This window comes from Acinonyx jubatus, chromosome A3 (assembly GCF_027475565.1).
Source record: "Acinonyx jubatus isolate Ajub_Pintada_27869175 chromosome A3, VMU_Ajub_asm_v1.0, whole genome shotgun sequence".
NCBI lineage: Eukaryota > Metazoa > Chordata > Mammalia > Carnivora > Felidae > Acinonyx > Acinonyx jubatus.
The window spans coordinates 41,864,426-41,884,707 of NC_069388.1; the positions used below are offsets into that span (position 1 = coordinate 41,864,426).

At 44.1% G+C, this 20,282-nt stretch overlaps 1 protein-coding gene across 1 annotated transcript in view; it reads left to right on the plus strand.

Moving 5' to 3' along the window:
• The window catches only part of PCSK2 (proprotein convertase subtilisin/kexin type 2), a 272,390-nt gene that overhangs the window by 178,823 nt on the left and 73,285 nt on the right, over positions 1-20,282 (plus strand). Inside the window, exon 6 of the mRNA XM_015063231.3 lies at positions 19,725-19,801. Within this exon, the coding sequence (XP_014918717.2) occupies positions 19,725-19,801 (77 nt within the window). The remainder of the gene's footprint in view (positions 1-19,724; positions 19,802-20,282) is intronic.

Here is a 20,282-nt window from a genome sequence, read left to right on the forward strand (position 1 = left end):
TGGTTGAGTTTGACAAATGCATAAAATCACATAACTCCCAGCACGATCAAGAGACAGGACATCCCCATCACCCCAAAACACTTTAGTCATGCTGTCCTTTGTGGGAAACCCCTCTGAAACCCCCACCCTCACTCCCTTATAGCCACAGATCTATCTTCCGTCTCTATAGTTATACCTTCCCTAGAGAATGTCATATACATGGAATTTTAGCCTTTTGAATCTGGCTGTGGTCATGTATTTGTGACTCATCCATGTGGTTGTATATACTAATATTTGTTGCTTTTTCATTGCTATGTAGTATTTCTGTGTGTGTGTGTGTGTGTGTGTGTGTGTGTGTGTGTCTGTATACCATGATTTCTCCATTGTCCAGTCGTGGGACATTTGGATGACCTCCAGTTTGGACAGTTATAAATAAAGTCACCATATACATTCACATGCAAGTTTTTGTGTGAAATTAAGATTTCCTTTATCTTGGGATTGCAGGGCCCTATGGAAATCCAACTGCTACTTAATTTCCTTAGAGTACAAGGAGCCTAGAAACAGTTCAGTTGCTCTGGGGGTTGAATACTCTTCTCCATGAACACTGTTCTCACTTATGTAGCATGAGCCTGGGAGTGAACAAGCTATGATCTGGTCTTGTCCAGTCATCCATTCCAGCTGTGTCCCCAGCATGGAATAAGGAGCTCAGGATGTGGACTTGATGTCTTCAAGTCCAGTGACTCAGAAAATCACTTGCCCGTTTTGGGGAGAGCTGTAAGTCAAGCTACCCCAGGACACTCCATTTCCTTTCCTTTCCTCTTCCCATCAATGTCTGTATCTTAAAAGTTTCATCAAGATTTGTAGACAAATAGATATTGGGATTTTCAAGTGAAGGAAATATATGTAAATGGAGTTCTTATTACTTTTCCATTTGAAAGTTTTTGAAAATATATGCAGTTCCCAAATTTGCTCATTAAATGTGAATTTATAATGTGATTATATTCCCAGAAAGCTAAAAATATTATCATAATTATACGATCCCTATTATATCTGAATTATTAGATACAATTTTTGATGATTTGTCTTCAAAAAGAGGAAACATTTAAAACTTTTTCTTCTTTTCTATCGCAAATGAACACAGCTGAGTTAAATTCAATTGTGTGCCGTTTGTGACACACAATGATTTCTATCTTGTTTCAATTGAATGAAGTGTATGAGACCTCTATTTTTATGTCTAGCGTCAACTTATTTCATTTTTCCAATTTTCACTTGTTTTTCTGAAATAATAAGGAAAAAATGCAATTAAAATATGCAAATAATGCTGCAGACAACACCACCACAGCCAATCATGGTATAAATAAAGTAATAGGACACTGGCACATAGAAAAGGAAGTTTGGGGAAATCAACATTTAATTCACAAAACCACAACTAGTGAAAAGGTGAATTTTAGAGGTTTGGAAAACTGCGGAAGCATGCTTGTGTTGTTCTGCCCGGTTCCAAAAACAAACGATCTTATTTTAATCATCTTGTTAGTAGGTAGAAAATGAGCACGTTCCACCTGATAACTTCCACAGTCCAGTGAAGCTAGAGTTAACAAAATGAGTTTAGACAATCATTTGTCTTGCAATTAGTTCATTCATTCATTCATTGGACATGCATTGACATCCCCTATGTCCATAGAGGCATCAAGTAAAACACTGTCCCCATCTTTGAACCACTTACAGTGAAATGGATAGGATGGAAAAGTGAGGCAAGTATTGTCGGTGGATATCTAGCCAAGACAGAGGGTCACATGGGGAAGGATCTTCTTAAACGGGGTGATATTTGAGCTGATTCAAGTTAGCCTGGTTTAAGGAGGAGGGAACTCTCTGCAGATGAAACAGCATAGAGCATAGGCATGGATGGAGCGATTGCCAGGGAGTACAGGAAGGTAACACTAGAGCCTGAAGCCATATATGTGTTTCCTAGACTGCTGTAACGAATTACCACAAACTGGGTGGCTTATAACCACAGAAGTTTATTCTTTCACAGTCCTGGAGGCCAGAAGTCTGAAATCAAGGTAACAACCTGGCTGGTTCTTCTGGAGACTCTGAGGGAGAGTTGGTTCCATGCCTCTCTCCTGGTCTCAGGTGATTGTGGGCAACGCTTGGCATTCCTCGGCTTATAGAACCATCACTCCAATCTCTGCCCCCACCTCCAGCTGGCATTCTCCTCCCTCTGTGTCTCTGTCTCTATCCCTTCACATGGCGTTCTTTTTTTTAAAAAAAGTTTATTTATTCATTATGAGAGACAGAGTGGGTGGGGGAGGGGCAGAGAGAGAGAGAGGGAGAGAGAGAATCCCAAGCAGGCTCCATGCTACCAGCACAGAGCCCCACACAAGGCTTGAACTCGTGAACCGTGAGATCATGACCTGAGCTGAGATCAAGAGTCAGACGCTCAACCAACTGAGCTACCCAGCTCCTCCCACATGGCATTCTTAAAAAGACACCAGTCATTGGATTTAGGGCCCACTCTAACCTAGTATGGCCTCATTTAACCTGTTTACCTCTGCAAAGGTGCTATTTCCAAATAAGGTCACATTCACGGGGGATTTGGTCTTCCATACTAAGGTTATGACTCCAACATATCTTTTTGGCAGACACAGTTCAACTCACAACAAAACAGGGTCCCTCAGACTACAGCCCACACATTGCCCTTTTGCGGTTATTGTTTGTAAATAGGGTTTTATGGGAACGCAGCCACACCCACTTGTTCACCGAAGGCAGAAAAGAGTCATTGTGACAAAGACCATGGGGTCCAGAAAGCCTAAAATATTTACCATCTGGCCCTTCCAGAAGAAGTTTAGGGACCCCTGAGCTAGAGAGAAATCAGGGAATCATGAATGGCCTTGGGGGTTAAGCCAAGGAGTGAGACCGTGGTGCCACCACTCTAGGGAATGTGGTCTGATGTTGATAGAAAGTGTGCAGGCACCAATGGGCTGGAGAAGTCACAAAGAGAAGGCAGAGTGGGCAGGGGATTTGCAGGCCCCGGTGAGATATCGTGGTGATTAGTGAAGGAAGGGGCGGGAGACCATGCAGTGGAGAGCGAAGAATGAGGTGTGGTGTCTGTGATTGGGACGATTATGCACTATGAGAAGATCAAAAGGGAGGTGCAGAGATGGAACTGAAGGAGAGTCAGTGGGGCAGGGGGGAGAAGACCATGGAACGGGAAGGCAAGGGGGAAGATGAGCATTCTCCATGGGTCTTAGAAATGCCACGACTGAGGATGGTAGTGGGGTGGTGAGGAGCCCCATGAGCCAGGGCATGCGATTCCCAAAAGGTCTAGAGCACTGTAATTCCTTCCCAAAACACTAGCACCCATAATTCAACTGGCGCAGCCCCCCGTGCACAAAGTGATAGTGTGATTAATGTGGATTCTGGCGCTCCATCCTCATAGCAACTTAATAAAGTATGTGCACAGCCTCCAAATGAAGGCTGTAATCACTTTTCCATAGTTTCTGAATTATGAAGTTGGATTCCCATCACAAGCGCTGTCAAGTTTTTTTGGCTTCGAAACCAATTAAAATGATGAACAGCTGTGAAAGGAACCAGACGTGCATTTCATCTTCCTCCAGAACGGTTAGGGATCAGTCCTTTTCCGTGTCACGTTTCACATTAGCCGGGAACATGAGATTGGGCTTGTTCAAAGGTAAGACTCAAACAACTTCTTCATGGAACAGAACTGATCCACTTAGCTTTTTTTTTTCCCCCAGCTGTAAACACTAAGATATTTACAATGTGCCTTTCTTCCTTCTGGCTTCTCTCCCAAGATCATAACACCCGGTATCCATCCTCTCCTGTTAGCAAGGTTATCCTAAAAGGAATCACCAAAGCAGGAATTAACTTTGGGAAAAAAAAAGACAAGTGAAAAGATTGCGGGAAGATTTTGTGTTTGATTTAGTATGGATGAGAAAGTAAGTGGCAACGGAAAACCTTGAGACCCACCCCCCCCCACCACCACCACACACACATCTTGCTGCCACATCATTTATCTCAGGTATATTAACGTGCCCACCCATTTCCAAGGGTATTAGGATAAGTCTCATAATTTTTTCCCCACTTTTCATGGTAGGAAAGACCTGCAGAGAGAAGAGAATGAGTCTCCATCAGATCACATTCCCAGGACAAAGTCAACCCGTTCTAATTAAAAAGACTTGAGCAAGTCACATTCCCCCAGAGCCTCAGTTTTCCTGTCTGTAAAATGGGGGTTACAATACTCAATTCTCAAAACTACCGTGAGGCTCAACCAACATTAATTTGTGTTGAATTATACACGTATGTGATTTATACCTAAAACTTGTACCTGTATGTATAATAACAATAGACCCCTGTGTGATCTACTTCTCCTTCATGTTGCTATGCTTCTGACAGGTGGAAAAAACAGCATTTTTGGAGATAGTCTCCAATAAATAACATTTGGACTGAACAGCCCCTTCGCTGAGGTGACTCAGTTATCAGTGAACTCTTTGCTATTTTTAGGGCTAAAAAGGAAGAGGCAGGCAATACTGAAGTTGTTGAGTCAGTCACACAGGGAGGGCTGTAAAGCGGTGTCTCCCTTTCTCCCAGGACATCTGGACTCATAGGCAGTGGCCTGCGACCCCAGCAGCCATTCAGAGGTGAGCAGAACACACAGAGGACCTGAGGGAGGGGAAGCAGTGATCTCCTATCTCTACAACATCGCAGAATACCCAGCCAAAAGAGGGAAGCACAAATCAACTTGTACCCCGTCACCTTGACAACACAAATTTAGACCCTGGCTGCTAGATGCTCTTCTGATTCCTTTTCCAAAACAATGTCTCGCTCTCATCCTGCTGATTTACACGATTGCCATTGCAGGGCCTGAGAGCACACTCTGTCTTTGAGAGACTGGGAGACGCGGGCTTGAACAGCCTTTGGAACAGGAGACTCCCAGCCGCTTCAATCTTCCCTCCCAGACAAGGGGTGAGGTCCAACAGCAGCTACTGTCAGCCCTTCCGAGGGCTGCCCCCGCTTCCGTCCTGGGTCCAGGAGGACATCCCTGCAGTCTCCTGTGGGATCGCTCTTCCCATCTTCTCATTAAGTTGCCAAGACTAACTTGGACTGCCTTTCTTAAACCCACATCTCTTCTTTTCCTTCAACCTGAAGTTAGCTGCTGCCTCTGTCACCCTCTCCTGATGTGACGGGTAATGAAGTGATAAAGGCGCTCAGCACATCCACCAGTTGCCTTTGTGCAACTCGCTCAAGGTCAGCCTTGTCCTTGTGGGGACACAGAGACACCTCGGCAGTGAAGGGCCCTGGGAAAGGGGGCGGGGGGGGGGGGCATCCAGCAGGGTTAGCACAGGGCCGGGAGGATTGACCACCCGGCTGATGGAACAGGTTGTACACCAGCATTGGCTTCAAGCAGGATCTATGCTCAAAGAGGTGATTGTCTCTGTGCACCCTCATTTTTATTAAATCCAAATTGTATCCTACTGCGTTGTTAACCTAATTTGTCTATATCACTTGTTAGAACCCAGGAAACCCACATTGTTTTCTTTTCAGGAAAGAGGCAGGGGTGTACAACTGAACAGCTTTGAAATATACACACACTTTTAAAGAAATGCTTTAATTCCTATTGCTATTAAAACAGCTTGGCGTTAAGTTTTGTCTATAATTGGGTATATTTTTAAAGTTTTGACAGAACTTTATTTTAAGCAGCAGGAAGCAAAAAATAATTCACACCTTAATATTCATCAAAAATTATTTAACAGCAGGAAAACCTTCACTTTGAACTTCCACTCTTCATTCTTGCAGAATCAATTCCCGTGACAGCTCTCACCTGCCAGGAGCACAGACAATCCGATAATATTATGCGTAGTAACCGCACACCTTATCTTGCTTTCTTGTTTTCCCTGGTCTATCAGGCCACGCCTTCAAAGCCAAGTAATCCATTGCGACAACTCTATTCTCAGAACTGACTTTCTCCATAGAAAGCACTTCACTCTGAGAGATGCCAAGAAGCTCCTGATGCTTCCAAAATACCACCCTTCAATCTCTACTATTAGAGATTGAGTTCTTTGGCTCCTTTCCATGTCCATTCTCTTCTGCTAAAGCAAATAATACTGGAAAAGGCACTGTACTGAACTTATTCATGCTAAGATAAGAATGGCTTATCAAATTCAGTTTCTTCCTGTCGTAGAGTTTAGGTGGAAGGGGGAGGAGGGGAAGGGGGTGGAGAAGATTGTAACAGGGAGATTATGGATGTGTAAGGGGAAGGGAAGGGCCACAGGCAAGCCTGACCCCTTGCAGCACTTTACAAATAAAAGAATCAGTGTGCATACACGAATCCCCTGGAGAGCCAGTTAAAATGCGGATTCACATTCAGCCAGCCTGGGGTACTGTCTAAGATTCTGCGTTTCTAACAAGTGCTCAGGTGATGTCAGTGCTACTGATCCCTAGGCCACACTGTATTGACTATACATCAGAATCGCCTGCAGAGTTGGGTTTTGTTAACTACTGATGTCCAAGCTCCGCCCCAGATGAATTAGATCAGAATCCAGGGGTCACTCAAGTATCCATCCTTCTAGAAGGTCCCCAGGCAATTCCCGTGAGCAGCCTGAGTTGAAAGACACAGCTGGCTGCTAAAGATTGTGTTGAACACTTGGGTGTCAGTCCATAATTAATGTATTCATTCATGACGGCCAAAGGCAAGGCACCCCAGCTCTTGTATGTTCCTCTCCAAAAGTGGCTTGCTACTCTACAATGCCTGGCAAGTAGTTGGTACTCGAGAAATAGTTGTTCAATGAAAAAAATAAATAGGTGACAGGCCAAACACAATGAATAAAGGCCAAGAGCCTACAGAATGTAAAGAATGGAAGCTAGAACGTCGAAATGACAAGTGACAAGATTGAGATTTGAGGACAGAAAATCTTTTCCATTACTCCTTCAGATCCCCTGTGCAGATAATCAGTTCTTGGCCCCTCTCGAGGCCGAGTCTGCTGATAACAGGAGAACCCGAAGCCGTGATATTGCCAGTGCTTTATTCCAGTGGTTCCCAAACATTGACCCGTCACAAACACACCTGCACGATTCTTGCCGCGGGTGTTATTATTTACCTAGGAGATTTCCTTAAACTGACTCACCTCTTTTATTATAAATGAATGTGTTTTGAAGGGAAACTATAAATCACTATTTCAAACAGATAAACAACCAATATCCCTTGACATAAATGGAAGGTAACCGTCAAAATACATACAGTGAAAACAACTCAAGCTGGATACCCTGCCTGCCAATGCTTGCCTCTGTCAGATAAGAAGACGTATGGCAAGGCTGAGGGAGGTATTAAAGACACAGTGCGCTTAACAGACTTGTCTGTTGCTGCATAATAAGAAGGATCGGGGGACTGCTTTGAAAGAAGTCACGGTCTGGCCTGCAAGGCCGTATTAGTGAAGGCACGGCGTGTATGCATCCCATGAAACATCTCTCTTGGCCAGCAGTTCTCAAACTGTATTCAGAAATCCAAGGGCCACCAACGGGCACCGGGGTGGCTCAGTCGGTTAAGCGTCCGACTTTGGCTCAGGTCATCATCTCACAGTTCGTGGGTCTGAGCCCCGCATGGGGCTCTGTGCTGACAGCTCGGAGCCTGGAGCCTGCTTGGGATTCTGTGTCTCCCTCTCCCTCTGCCCCTCCCCCCCACTCATGCTCTGTTTCTCTCTCAAAAATAAATAACATTAAAAAAAAAATTTTTTTAAGAACGCCTAGGACCACCAAGTAGTGCTGAAGAGGCTCTGGGGGGAAAAAAAAAAAAAGAAGCAGCAGCATTTCCAAGATTTCAGTTTCTGAGGAATCCAGCCACCCATGCTTACATACACTGTGATGTTTGTTTTTCAAAAACAGTTCTGCTTCTAAGAGGAACAACATAATCGAGAGGAAAAGGGACTAGCTTGAAGCTTGCTGTTGAAAGGAGGAGAAGGAGATTTCTCTTTTGAAAGCGTATTTGCTGCTTTGGGCCTCAAAGGCATCATACCCACCTTGGATGAGAGAGTTTACTAACCAAAACTATGCTGTTTGAAAAATGAATGGATCACACAGAGTAAGAGAAGTGCTTCCTGGCCCTTTAGTGAGGTGTGTCCTGGGTGGGGTTTCAATGATTGGCTCAATTTACACGCTTGGATTTAGACAAAATGACCCACGGACATTGTAGGGTGTAAGTACACTAAATTGTGTATTTACTTCAATTTGCTAGGTATTTTTCTCTTTTAAGTAACGCATGCAATAGAATGTGATGGTTGTGTTTCTTTTTTTTTTTTTAATGTTTATTTCTTTTTGAGAGAGAGAGAGAGTGCTCGTACTAGCAGGGGAGGGGCAGAAAGAGGGGGACAGAGGATCCAAAGTCGGCTCTGTGCTGACAGCAGAGAGCCCGATGCAGGGCTCAAACTCATGAACCGTGAGATCATGACCTGAGCTGAAGTGGGATGCTTAACCAACTGAATCACCCAGGTGTCCCTGTAATGGTATGTTCTTATGCAGAGCAGCAAGACTGCATGGTTAGAGGAGAGGCCTTTCTGAGTCAGACTGTTTATTTATTTATTTTGAGGAAGAGAGAGAGAGAGAGAGAGAGAGGCAGGGAGAGAGAATGCTAAGCAGACTCTGTACTGTCAGAGACTCTGTCTCCTTTCATCTTTGTGACCTCAGGCAAAATACTCAGTGTCTCTGTGCCTCAGTTTCCTTGCTCATGGAACGAGAGTGATAAGAATATTGTCTACCCCCAAGGATGTCGTGAGAAGCTGACGCATGCAAAGCATCCAAAAGAGCCCCTTGCACAAAGCAACCACTCATTGTGTGTTACCTGTTGTTATTATGGCAAAAAAACCATTTTTTTACATAAAATCAAGTGTTATGCCATGAAAATTTTGTCTTCCACCCCAGACCCCATGACCCTCCCTAGAGGCAGAGTAGGTGCCTCTACTACTCTCCCTAGAGGCAGAGTAGGTTCTTAGGTATCTTTCCGGAAATACTGTATGCATTTACTATAAAGAATATGCTCTCTAAGCACCTGGGTGGCTCAGTGGGTTAAGCGTCTGACTCTTCATTTCAGCTCAGGTCACGATCTCATGGTTCGTGAGTCTGAGCCCCGTGTAGGGCTCTGTGCTGACAGGGTGAAGCCTGATTGGGATTCTCTCTTTCTGTGCCCCTCTTTCTCTCAACATAAATAAATAAACTTTTTAAAAAATACTTTAAAAATATCCTTCTCTTCTGTGCAATTAGGAGCTCACAAGGCTCCTACACCCTGCCTTTCTTTTAATTTTTTTCAAATGTTTACTTATTTTTGAGAAGACAGAGTGCAGGCTGGGGAGGGGCAGAGAGAGGGAGACACAGAATCTGAATCAGGCTCCAGGCTCTGAGCTGTCAGCACAGAGCCCAACATGGGGCTCGAACCCATGGACCACGAGATCCAAAGTCAGACGCTTAACCGGCTGAGCCACCAAGGAGCCCCTACACATTGCCTTTCTTACTTGACAATACTTGTTAGGAATGAGTTCATGATAGGCTTGGTCCCTCATTCTTTGCTGAGCCTGCAGAGTTTGGCATCTTATGGAGGCCCCATTGTTTATTTAAGTCGGCCCCACTATTGAACATTTACAATCATGCTGCCAGGAATACACTCAAAAGCAAATGTTTCATACATGTGCAAGTATATCTTTAGGATAAATTCTTAGAAGTGGGATTGCTGGGTCAAAGAGTCTGTGGATCTTTTATTTTGGTAGATATTGCCAAATTCCTCTTCCAAGAAATGGCACCAATTTGCACACACAGCTCTCTCCCCTCCTTCTCAGAAAACTATTTTAAATTCATAAAACAAAATACGTGAAATAATCAAAGAAAGCAACTGTATTGAGACACAGTTATCCACGTGTAAGAATACAAGTGTGAAATGGTAATACGTATCATTCTTTCTCAACGCGTTGAACAACAAAATCCTGTGGCAGGTAGGAGTGAATAGGAAAAATATTTCAGCGTATCTGCAACAACTGTAACGTGATATGAAACTACATGCTGGTGACAAGCTCCCAGGTCCTGCTAATAATATCGTGGCTTGTAGCCTCCATCCGTAATTGAAGGAAATGCTAAATCTGACTTGGCAGCTAGTGATAATAAAGATGTAAATTCTTTCGGAACAAGTGAGGGACCCTATCAGTGGAACCGAGCCAGCCCTCAGAGATTAACTGTGGTGAGTGGCAGCTTCTCGTCAATGCAGCAGGTCAACCCCAGGAATTCACACTTTCAGGGCAGCTCTTAAATTTCGTGGGTGGGAATCAGCCTCATCTAGCCAAAACCCATTTCATTGGCCTTCTGAAGTGACAAGACAAGTCAAGATGTGGACAGGCAGGGATAAGTCTACAGAAGCCACCAAAGATGTTGCTTTGACTGTTTCTCAGAGATAGACCTACCTCTTCCTTCAGTACACCTGCTCTCCTATCCCCAGGTTTTGGGAGAATATTAAATAAAATAAGAGAATTTTAACTCCTTTGAAAACAAAAAAGCACTCATTCTTTGTTTTCATGTTTATTTATTTTAAGAGAGAGAGCGCATGTGTGCGAGTTGCAGAGGGGCAAAGAGAAAGGGAGAGAGAGAATCCCAAGCAGGCTCTGCGCTGTTAGCTCAGAGGCCAACGCGGGGCTTGATCCCACACACCGCGAGATCGTGACCTGATGTGAAATCAAGAGTCAGAGGCTTAACCAACTGAGCCACCCAGGAGCCCCTAAAGGGCACTCATTCTTAAGATTCTGTGTTAACCATTGGGAATCAATATTATTTTCTCTTCTTATGTGTAGTGCTTAGAACCTCTCTCAGATCTGCTGATAAAAGCGACCCTGTGGGCCAAGGAAGGAGCTGTTTAGCTTTGGAAAATATAAAAAGTCTAGTGGTCCAGGACACGGTCTGGGGGCACGGTGATCCTTGCCCGGCCTGGCTAGGATGCTACCTTGTTCTCTTACCCCGAGAATACTCCAGTGGCTAGAGAAATTACTGGAATTTACCAGAGCAAGAAGGAAGTGATGGTAGGAGGCATCAAATCAGAGAACACCCCGTCACTGGAAAAATGCACAACTCTGGCAATCCTAGGAGTATAAAAGAAAGATTTCAAACAATTTTCTGACTATGCATCTTTTTTTTTTTTTTAATTTTTGAGTGCTGGAGAAATGTTAAATTTCATTAAGTTTTACGGCCAGACTTAATATAGATATAAATCCCTTTAATGTTGGTTTCAGTCAAAAGTGAGCCGAACATTATCGTTAAAGCAGCGCATGTGGGAGAATTATTTGAGGAAAATCAAAATAGGCACAGTTGGGAACGTTCAGCCATGACCATATTAGATGCAAGCCGCAAAATTCTGTAGGCTCTAAAGGACTGGGCTATTTTGCTGCTCAGTTTCCGTACAGACGAGCTTTGTTCCGGGGCAATATGGTTGCAGTTTGCAAGTCTATCTGGGGAAACTCATTTCTCTCTCATTAGTCCAGGAGCGCAGTGCAATTTCAGCTAATACGGTTACACAGCTCCTAGCTGGGTTATTTGGTTAAATGCCTTCAGGGAAAGTAGCAAGGCAGAATAAAGGGACCAACGAGACAGATGTACTTTCTTGTTCTGAGTCCCTATAGCTGTGGGAAATCTCATTGGCGATTAATCATATCCCACGCTGTACTCATAAACTCCTATCGTTTGAGATATTATTTAAGTGTGGTATTACCTGACATTTCACAGGGCACACCTTGTCTCCCTGGTCCAATTTCTTTGATGTCTGAGCTTATAGATGACTCTAACTGGGGAGATCTACTTGCCATGGTTCTTGGACATGGTAGCACTTACATGCATTTGTGTGGCATTGATGAAAGCGCTCCCTACTGGTGGGTGAGTTGCAAAACCACACCCTCCTTCCCGGCCAGCAAATTAGAAAATGTGTTTCCTTCTGGGCAAACAAATGAGAAAAGAGTGCCCCCACCCCAAGACAGGCCAATTCTTTTTTAAAGCCCCACCGCAGGGCACACAGCTTGTGGAGTCCAGGGCAGCCTTTAATTCCTCCCCTTGGACATGCACCCTTATGCACAACTGTGCACGGGCAGCCCTGATGAAAAAAAGACCACATTTCCAATGTTGTAGTCAGACTACAGAGGTTGCTCCTCACGCTCTAAAGAGGTCTGTTCACTCATAGCCATGGATCCCCATGTTACCTACCTTGGCCTGTTAGGAAAGCTAGGTATTATCAGAATGTGAGCACAGCATCATATTTCAAAATGAAAGATGAGTATGGCCTTGTGTGGCAGACAGGACACTTGTAGGTGGAGAGACAAAGACTTAGAGGGTTGTTGCCCCTAGAAACAGCCTTCAACCAGTGACGGACAGGGAGATGGTGGCAACAATGGTGAGGCCTCCCTACCGTCCCAGCCTTCTGCCTCCAAGAGTGCCCCTACCAGTTTCTGACCATAGTAACACCCGATGACCCACCTTTGATTGGCATGAGACCTGGGAGACGTAAATGTCAAACTCTTAGCAATGTAGTAAGGCTAGTTTGTATCAGATTCCTTTTCAGCCCACCTAGAGAGAAAAGGAAAGGTGTCGGGCACGTCTCAGAGCAAAAGGGGGCCCTCAGGAAGACGAGGACTGCACAAGATGCTATAGTGTAGGCCTCGGGCTCTCAGAGGGCAGCCTGATTTGGCAAACTCTTTCTATAAAAGTAAATATTTCGAGATTTGTAGGTTTCTGTCACAACCGCTTAAGTCTGCTGTTGGAGTGTGAAAGCAGCCAGTGGCCACTAAACAAATAGACATGGTTATGTTCCAATAAAACTTTATTTACAAAAACAGGTAGAGGGTCAGATTTGGTACATACCATATTTTGTGACTCTTGCTATCGGTGATCAAAGAGAGTGAAGGACACAGAAGAAGTAGGAGTGAGAGAATGCCCCCATTTTTGGGCAATGCACTTGCCAGCTTACATCGATTCTTTCATTCTACCCTCACAGCAACCAGGTACTTTCATCTTATCACCTGCATTGTAAAGATGAGGCAACTAGGGTTTCCAGAAAACAAGATCATTGCCAAGACCAAACTGCTTAGGTTTGACACCACATCTGTCTGACTTGAATGCCTCTCTCCCTTTCTCTAGTCCAAGCTGATGCCTACAGACACATTTGTTGTGTACAACCCCAACAGGGACAGTCTGCGGGTCCCAGAGGCATTAAATTCCAGATCTGGGGGCAAGAGTGGCAGTGCCGGAGCCAGGTTCAGTCTCGGGGAGTCTTAGAAGCTTCTCTGTGTATGTGAAAGCCAAGGGGCATGGTTGCCACTGGGTTCACCGCCAGCTTTCTCGGTGAGACCAGCTCTGGCATCCGACATGTGCCATTTGTCAGCCTGTGACTTTGATGGCTGCACAAAGGCAGCACCTCGGACATGAGAAATCAGAAGATTACTTGAAAATAAGTAAGTTCCTGTCCTTTCTTAGCTTAATGTGCAGGCAGGCCACCTGGTGGAAAGCTCACAGTACAAACAACAACCAAAGTCATAACTATTAAGCTTCCTTTCTAAATTTTTTTTGGTGTTTATTTATTTTTGAGACACAGAGAGACAGAGCATAAGCGGTGGAGGGGCAGAGACAGAGGGAGACACAGCGTCCAAAGCAGGCTCCAGGCTCCGAGCTGTCAGCACAGAGCCCGACGTAGGGCTCGAACTCACAGACTGTGAGATGATGACCTGAGCTGAGGTCCGACGCTTAACCGACTAAGCCACCCAGGTGCCCCTGAAACTTCTTTTCAAAGGACTAATCTAGACCTGCTTTCTGACCCCGCAGTCAAATATTCAGAAATTAAGCCCCAGAATTATTAAATACCAGAGGGTTTATTTTTTCCTCCCACTCTCAACTCTTATAAGAGAAACGAGCCATTATCAGAAGTTTCTTCCAGAAATAATTTCCAGGGCAGCCCTGAGGTCGGTTTGGATTCAGTCCAGCCTTCTCACTTTCTGCACGATGGGACAATGATAATTCAAGTTCTTCATGATGACTCTGAATCATCCTGATCCTGAATCATCCGTGATTAAATTATGTTTGCTAAACAGTTAGTATTTTCTAAAGCAAGAAAATAAGACTAATGCGTTTCCAAAAGAAGTTATGGAAGAATCCAAACCAAAACAAGCGGCTGGCTTAGCCTGGGATGACCAGAGCATTCAACTTCCAGAGACACCACTTCCCCCTAAACGTCCACGTTATTGGCTATTTTAGAAAATCCCAGCATAACTCAAGCCCCATCTAATTTATTCCTGTACACAAATAATTTTATGGAAGGCAACGTTGTAACTCAAATCAATAAATTATTCAGTTTGGGCTATAAAAGTATAAACAGAACACTTACAAAAAATTGCTCACTGTTCTTTCTGGCCATAAACCGTTTGATTTTTGGCCAAAAGACATGCCGGAGCAGCCACTTGCCTTCCTTGATATGCAGCCTAGACTCTTCCACGAGGAATTAAGCATTAGTCACCAAATTCACTAAAAGACAACAGCAAAAAAAGTTTGTAAGTCATCAACCATTTCCACCTTCACAAGTGAATGTGACCCCTGACAACACACGGTCTTTCTCGTCTTACAAAAGTGGGCTCAGGGTTCCACGGATTCCTGGGTGCCAGTTCTGCCATCAGATCTCTTCAATGTTCCCCCCGGCCCCACCCACCTCAGGGCAAGCCATTTTCTCCAGGACCAGGAATTGGAGGCAAAAAGCCTCAGCCCAGATCACAGGTAATAATTATAAACCAGAAAAGTGAACCCGGGTGAAAGCGTGTGACATGGGCAATCAGGCAGCAAGCACAGAGGTGCAGACCAGTTCGATTTTTCTTTTCTCTAGTGGAATTTAACTTCTTATCTGCCAGCCTGATGGCACTCGCTCAAGGCAGAAATTTGACCTTGGTCAGTTCAGGGGGTGCCCCCCGCTCCTGTCTCCAGAATTGTCCCCAAGCTTCAAAGGACCGGCACAGCGCTGAGGATGCGGGGTGCGTGCACTTGCGGCTCACCGTCTGTGCCCCTGGATTCCACTTTTGCGGCCTCATTCTCACGGATTGGTTGTCACTTCGTGCGGATCCCGCCTGAACCCTGGATCCCCAGTGTCCTGACTCCCGAGCTTTCTAGGCCAGCTGATTTTTACTGCCACACTCTCACCCCTGTCAGCCTCCCACAGAGTATTCTGTTGCCCACTGCTCCACACTGATGGCCAAAGAAATGCAGAGTGGGGCCACCCCAAGTCCCTGAACGCAGACGTCCCGGGGAGCCGCTGCCGATCTGCAGCAACACAAGATGAGTCCCCTGTCCCAAGATGAGTCCCAGACCCCTCCGACTTTGGACATTCCAACCCCCATCCCACTCCAGAACAAAAAAAAAAAAAAAGAGGGCCCCCTCTGAGAGCCCCACAATAGCTACGTATTGAATGTTCTGTCCAACTTGCCTTACGCCAGGCAATTTTTCTCTCTTCTGTGGAGAAACAAACCAGGCTTAGCCTACAGTCCTCCCAGTCTGTTGCTTCGGCTTCGACTCCAGCTTTGAAGCCTCAAAGAGAAAGTGTTAATTTGGGTTTCTCTCGACACTCCATCTACCAACTCTACCTAAGAATGCTCTTGTCTCAAAAACTCAGAGAAGGTTAGGGTAACCAAACATAGTAACTATTTCAAAATAGTATCCCTCAAAAGGACTGAAATCCAAACAGTTCAAGAAAAGTAAAAAAAATAAAACGACACACAAAAAAACCATGCCTGATCTGAGAGTGTCTCCCAGAGACGGGAAATAGAGACCAGAAAGAGAATTAAATTTTTTTTTAAAAGGTAAATGAGTGTAGTTTGGGACCAAAGGGGAGAAGGAGGAACAGATAATTTGGAGCCAATCATTATGGCCGGAGGAGACAGGAAGTTGTCCTCTCTGATGACTGGGTGTTAAAGGAAGACCTATATTCTAGAATAAAAGATAGGCTTATTTGACACAGAAGATGCATTGACCCAAACTTCCAACGGGGTAAGAGAAGGTGGAAAATGAGGGATTGATTTTTGATACGTATGAAGTTTCAGTTATGCACATGAGTAAGTTCTAGAACTGTGCTGTGCAACACAGTCAACAATACGGTATTGTGTGCTTCACACTATGTTAAGAAGGTAGATCTCATGTTAAATGTTCTCACCGAGACAAAAACAAAAATAACACACAGACACAAAAGAACAAAAGGAAATTTGGGGAGGTGATGAACATGCTTTTAGCACCTTGTCTGGGGTGATGTTATCATGGGTGTAGGCACATGCCCAAATTCATCACGCATGAAGTATATCAGTGCCTCAATAATGCCAAAAATTCTTAAATTAAAAAAAAAATTAATACCATAAACAAAAATAAATCCAATATGGATGAAAGAACTAAATGTGAGACCAGAAGCCATCAAAGTCCTAGAGGAGAAGACAGGAAGTAACCTCTTTGCCATCTGCTGCAGCAACTTCTTACTGGACATGTCTCCTGAGTCAAGGGAAAGAAAAGCAAAAATAAACTACAGGGACCTCATCAAGATAAAAATCTCTGCACAGTGAAGGGAACAATCAACAAAACTAAAAGACAACCTTTGGAATGGGAGAAGATATTTGCAAACGACATATCTGATAAAGGGTTAGTATCCAAAATATATACAGAACTTTTAAAACTCAACACCCAAAAAACAAATAATCCACTTAAGAAAAGGGAAGAAGAGGGGCGCCTGGGTGACGCAGTCGGTTAAGCGTCCGACTTCAGCCAGGTCACGATCTCGCGGTCCATGAGTTCGAGCCCCGCGTCAGGCTCTGGGCTGATGGCTCAGAGCCTGGAGCCTGTTTCTGATTCTGTGTCTCCCTCTCTCTCTGCCCCTCCCCCGTTCATGCTCTGTCTCTCTCTGTCCCAAAAATAAATAAACGTTGAGAAAAGGGCAGAAGACATGAATAGATGTTTTTCCAAAGAAGACATCCAGCTGGCCAACGGACACATGAAAAGATGCTTAACATCATTCATCATCAGGGAAATACAAATCAAATCCACAATGAGATGGGACACCTGGGTGGTTCATTTGGTTAAGCCTCTGACTCCTGATTTCAGCTCAGGTCATGATCTCACAGTTCATGGGATTGAGCCCCCATCTGCCCTGACAGCACAGAGCCTGCTCAGGATATTCTCTCTCTCTCTCTCTCTCTCTCTCTCTCTCTCTCTCTCTCTTCTCCCCCCACCCCTCTGCCCTGCTTGCACTCTCTCTCTCCCTCAAAATAAATAAATAAACATTAAAAAAAATGAGATATCCCCTTACACCTTGTCAGAATGGCTAAAATTAACAACACAGGAAACAACAGGTGTTGGCAAGGATGTAGAGAAAGGGGAATCTTCTTACACTGTTGGTGGGAATGCAAACTGGTACAGCCTCTCTAGAAAACAGTATGGAGGCTCCTCAAAAAGTTAAACATAGAACTACCCTATGATCCAGCAATTGCACTACTTGGTATTTACCCAAAGGTTACAAAAATACTGATTCAAAAGGATATATCCACCTTAATGTTTATAGCAGCATTATCAACAATAGCTACACTATGGTGAGAGCCCAAGTGTCCATCAACTGATGAATGGGTAAAGAAGATGTGATATAGATAGATAGATATAGATATATATACATGTATATAGTGGATAAAGAAGATGTGAGATGTATGGAATATTACTCAGCCATCAAAAAGAACGACCTCTTGCCATTTGCAATGGGGTGAATTGAGCTAGAGAATACTATGCTAAGCAAAATTAGTCAGAGAAAGATAAATACCATATGATTTCACACATGTGTGGAATTTAAGAAACAAAATAAGTGAACATAGTGGGGGGAAAAATAGAGGCAAACCAAGAAACAGACTCTTAACTGGAGAGAACAAACCAATGGTTACTGGTGGCAAGGTGGGTGGGGGTGGGGGGGATGGGTTAAATGGGTGATGGGTCTTGAGGGCACTTGTGATGAGCACCAAGTGTTGCATATAAGTGATGAATCATTACATCCCACACCTGAAACTAGTATTACACTTCATGTTAACCAACTGAAATTTAAATAATAAAAACTGGAAAAAAAATAAAAACACAAATTTCAATCATCGTTTCACTATATGCTAACTAATTTGGATGTAAACTTTAAAAAATAAAAAATAAAATTTAAAAAAAAAACCCACAAATTTCAGGGTGATGTCTATCCCAAACACAACATTTATTTAAATAAATTAGTATTGGGGCACCTGGGTGGCTCAGTCGGTTAAGCGTCCGACTTCGGCTCAGGTCATGATCTCGCAGTTCGTGAGTTCGAGCCCCGCGTCAGGCTCTGTGCTGACAGCTCAGAGCCTGGAGCCTGCTTCGGATTCTGTGTCTCCCTCTCTCTCTGCCCCTTCCCTGCTCATGCTCTGTCTCTGTCTCAAAAATAAATAAACATTTTTTATAAATAAATTAGTATTATAATTCTGATTACGACAACTACTGGTGACTAATAGCCCTTTGTCCATCCAGCAAATGGAAATGCAAACTAATGGAATTCATCGGTTTGCTTTTAAAAACATTATGCCACTGATACATAAAGTTTACAGGCTAAAGTGTTTTACCTCATAAAAGGGCACGATTCCTGAAAATGTCTCAGGACCCATGAAATCAAGAAATGCCCACACCGGAATATATACCTAATCCAGTGCTTTCTAGCCAAATGTATACTGTGGGCCAGGAAGCCACCTGGGTCTCTACTGCAGAACTCAAAAACAGAACAGAGAAAAATGGGATTCTCGTTCTGAGCATTCCAGGCAAGCAGAGAAAGCAGTGGGAAGGATGAATTAGTCTCCAAAAGATGGTAGATCATTTCCCATCTTGGGCCAAAATAAAAGGTCGGCCAACTAAAGACCTAAATGGAAAACTATTTAAGTGGATATGTAATTGATTTTTTTTGGGGGGGGAAACTCTCAAGGGGAAAAATGGAGGTGTTAGATGCATAGAATTTAAACTTCTAACCAAATACTGTAGGGTGTAGAGTACTCCCCGTTCATAATTGTATATTTATTTGTTTGGTCATTTGATTGATGTCTGTGCCCCCAGCTAGGCTGTAAGTTACACAAGGGCGTTCCCATATCTGGCATAATCACTGGCATATATTAGACTCTGACCTTTGTTGAGTGACTCTGAGGTTGATACTGTGCTGATGTTAGGGGCTTGGGCAAAGGTTTAACACCCATAAATATAAAGGACACAAGCCTAGGTCAGTCTGAAGCAGGGAGCCTTCTGCACAAAGCAAGAAAACTCCAGAGATTGCCTCACTTGTGACATAAGACCGAGAGCATTCTGACCATCAAGCCAAGGAAGCATAACATAAGTCCTGGATTCTAGGTGAAGCCCGTTCACCCACAGATGGTAACTCAACTTAAAATGGAGACAGTCCTGGAGAGCACAGGACTCAAATTTGCTAGTTCATTGAGGGCCTGAAGCAGAATGGAATGAGGAAGTCTGGGAAGAGGATAAAGGGAGGGACAGAGAGATCCAAGGACACACCAGCTCTGTCACCCCTTTGCAAGGGCTGGCCCAGGGAGGAACATTAACACAGCACTCCACAGAGGACCTGTAAGCATCAGACAGTCATGTCTTGAAGCATCCTCTCTGGCCTGTCCATCTGGCTTGACTGACCTAATGAGACGCCTTGTGTTTTTCAGAACGCGGAAGCGAGCTATGACTTCAGCGGCAATGACCCCTACCCCTACCCTCGATACACAGACGACTGGTTCAACAGGTATACTGGGCCTCGGGGGCCACCTTTGACTTTAGATCTGGGGGTTTTGTTTGACTCTGTTTTGAAAACTTGGCTATTCCCAGGAAAATAATCTTAGTGCTTCCCTAAATTATACTGTGATTTTTCTCCGTCATAGCTACATTCTCTAAATTCTTGGATTTTGTTAATATGGCAATGTTCCTCTAGAATGGTCTTGGACTATTTTGTTTGGATGAGTTGAGAGTTATTTGCCACTTTATTAAAGATAGAAGATGGGGCGCCTGGGTGACTCAATCAATTAAGCATCTGACTTCAGCTCAGGTCATGGTCTCATTGTTTGTGAGTTCAAGCCCCGCACTGGGCTCTGTGCTGACAGCTCAGAGCCTGGAGCCTGCTTTGGATTCTATGTCTCCCTCTCTCTCTGCCCCTCAGTCTCTCTTTGTCTCTCTCTCAAAAATAAATAAACATTTTTAAAAAGACAAAAGAAAATAGAAATAATAAG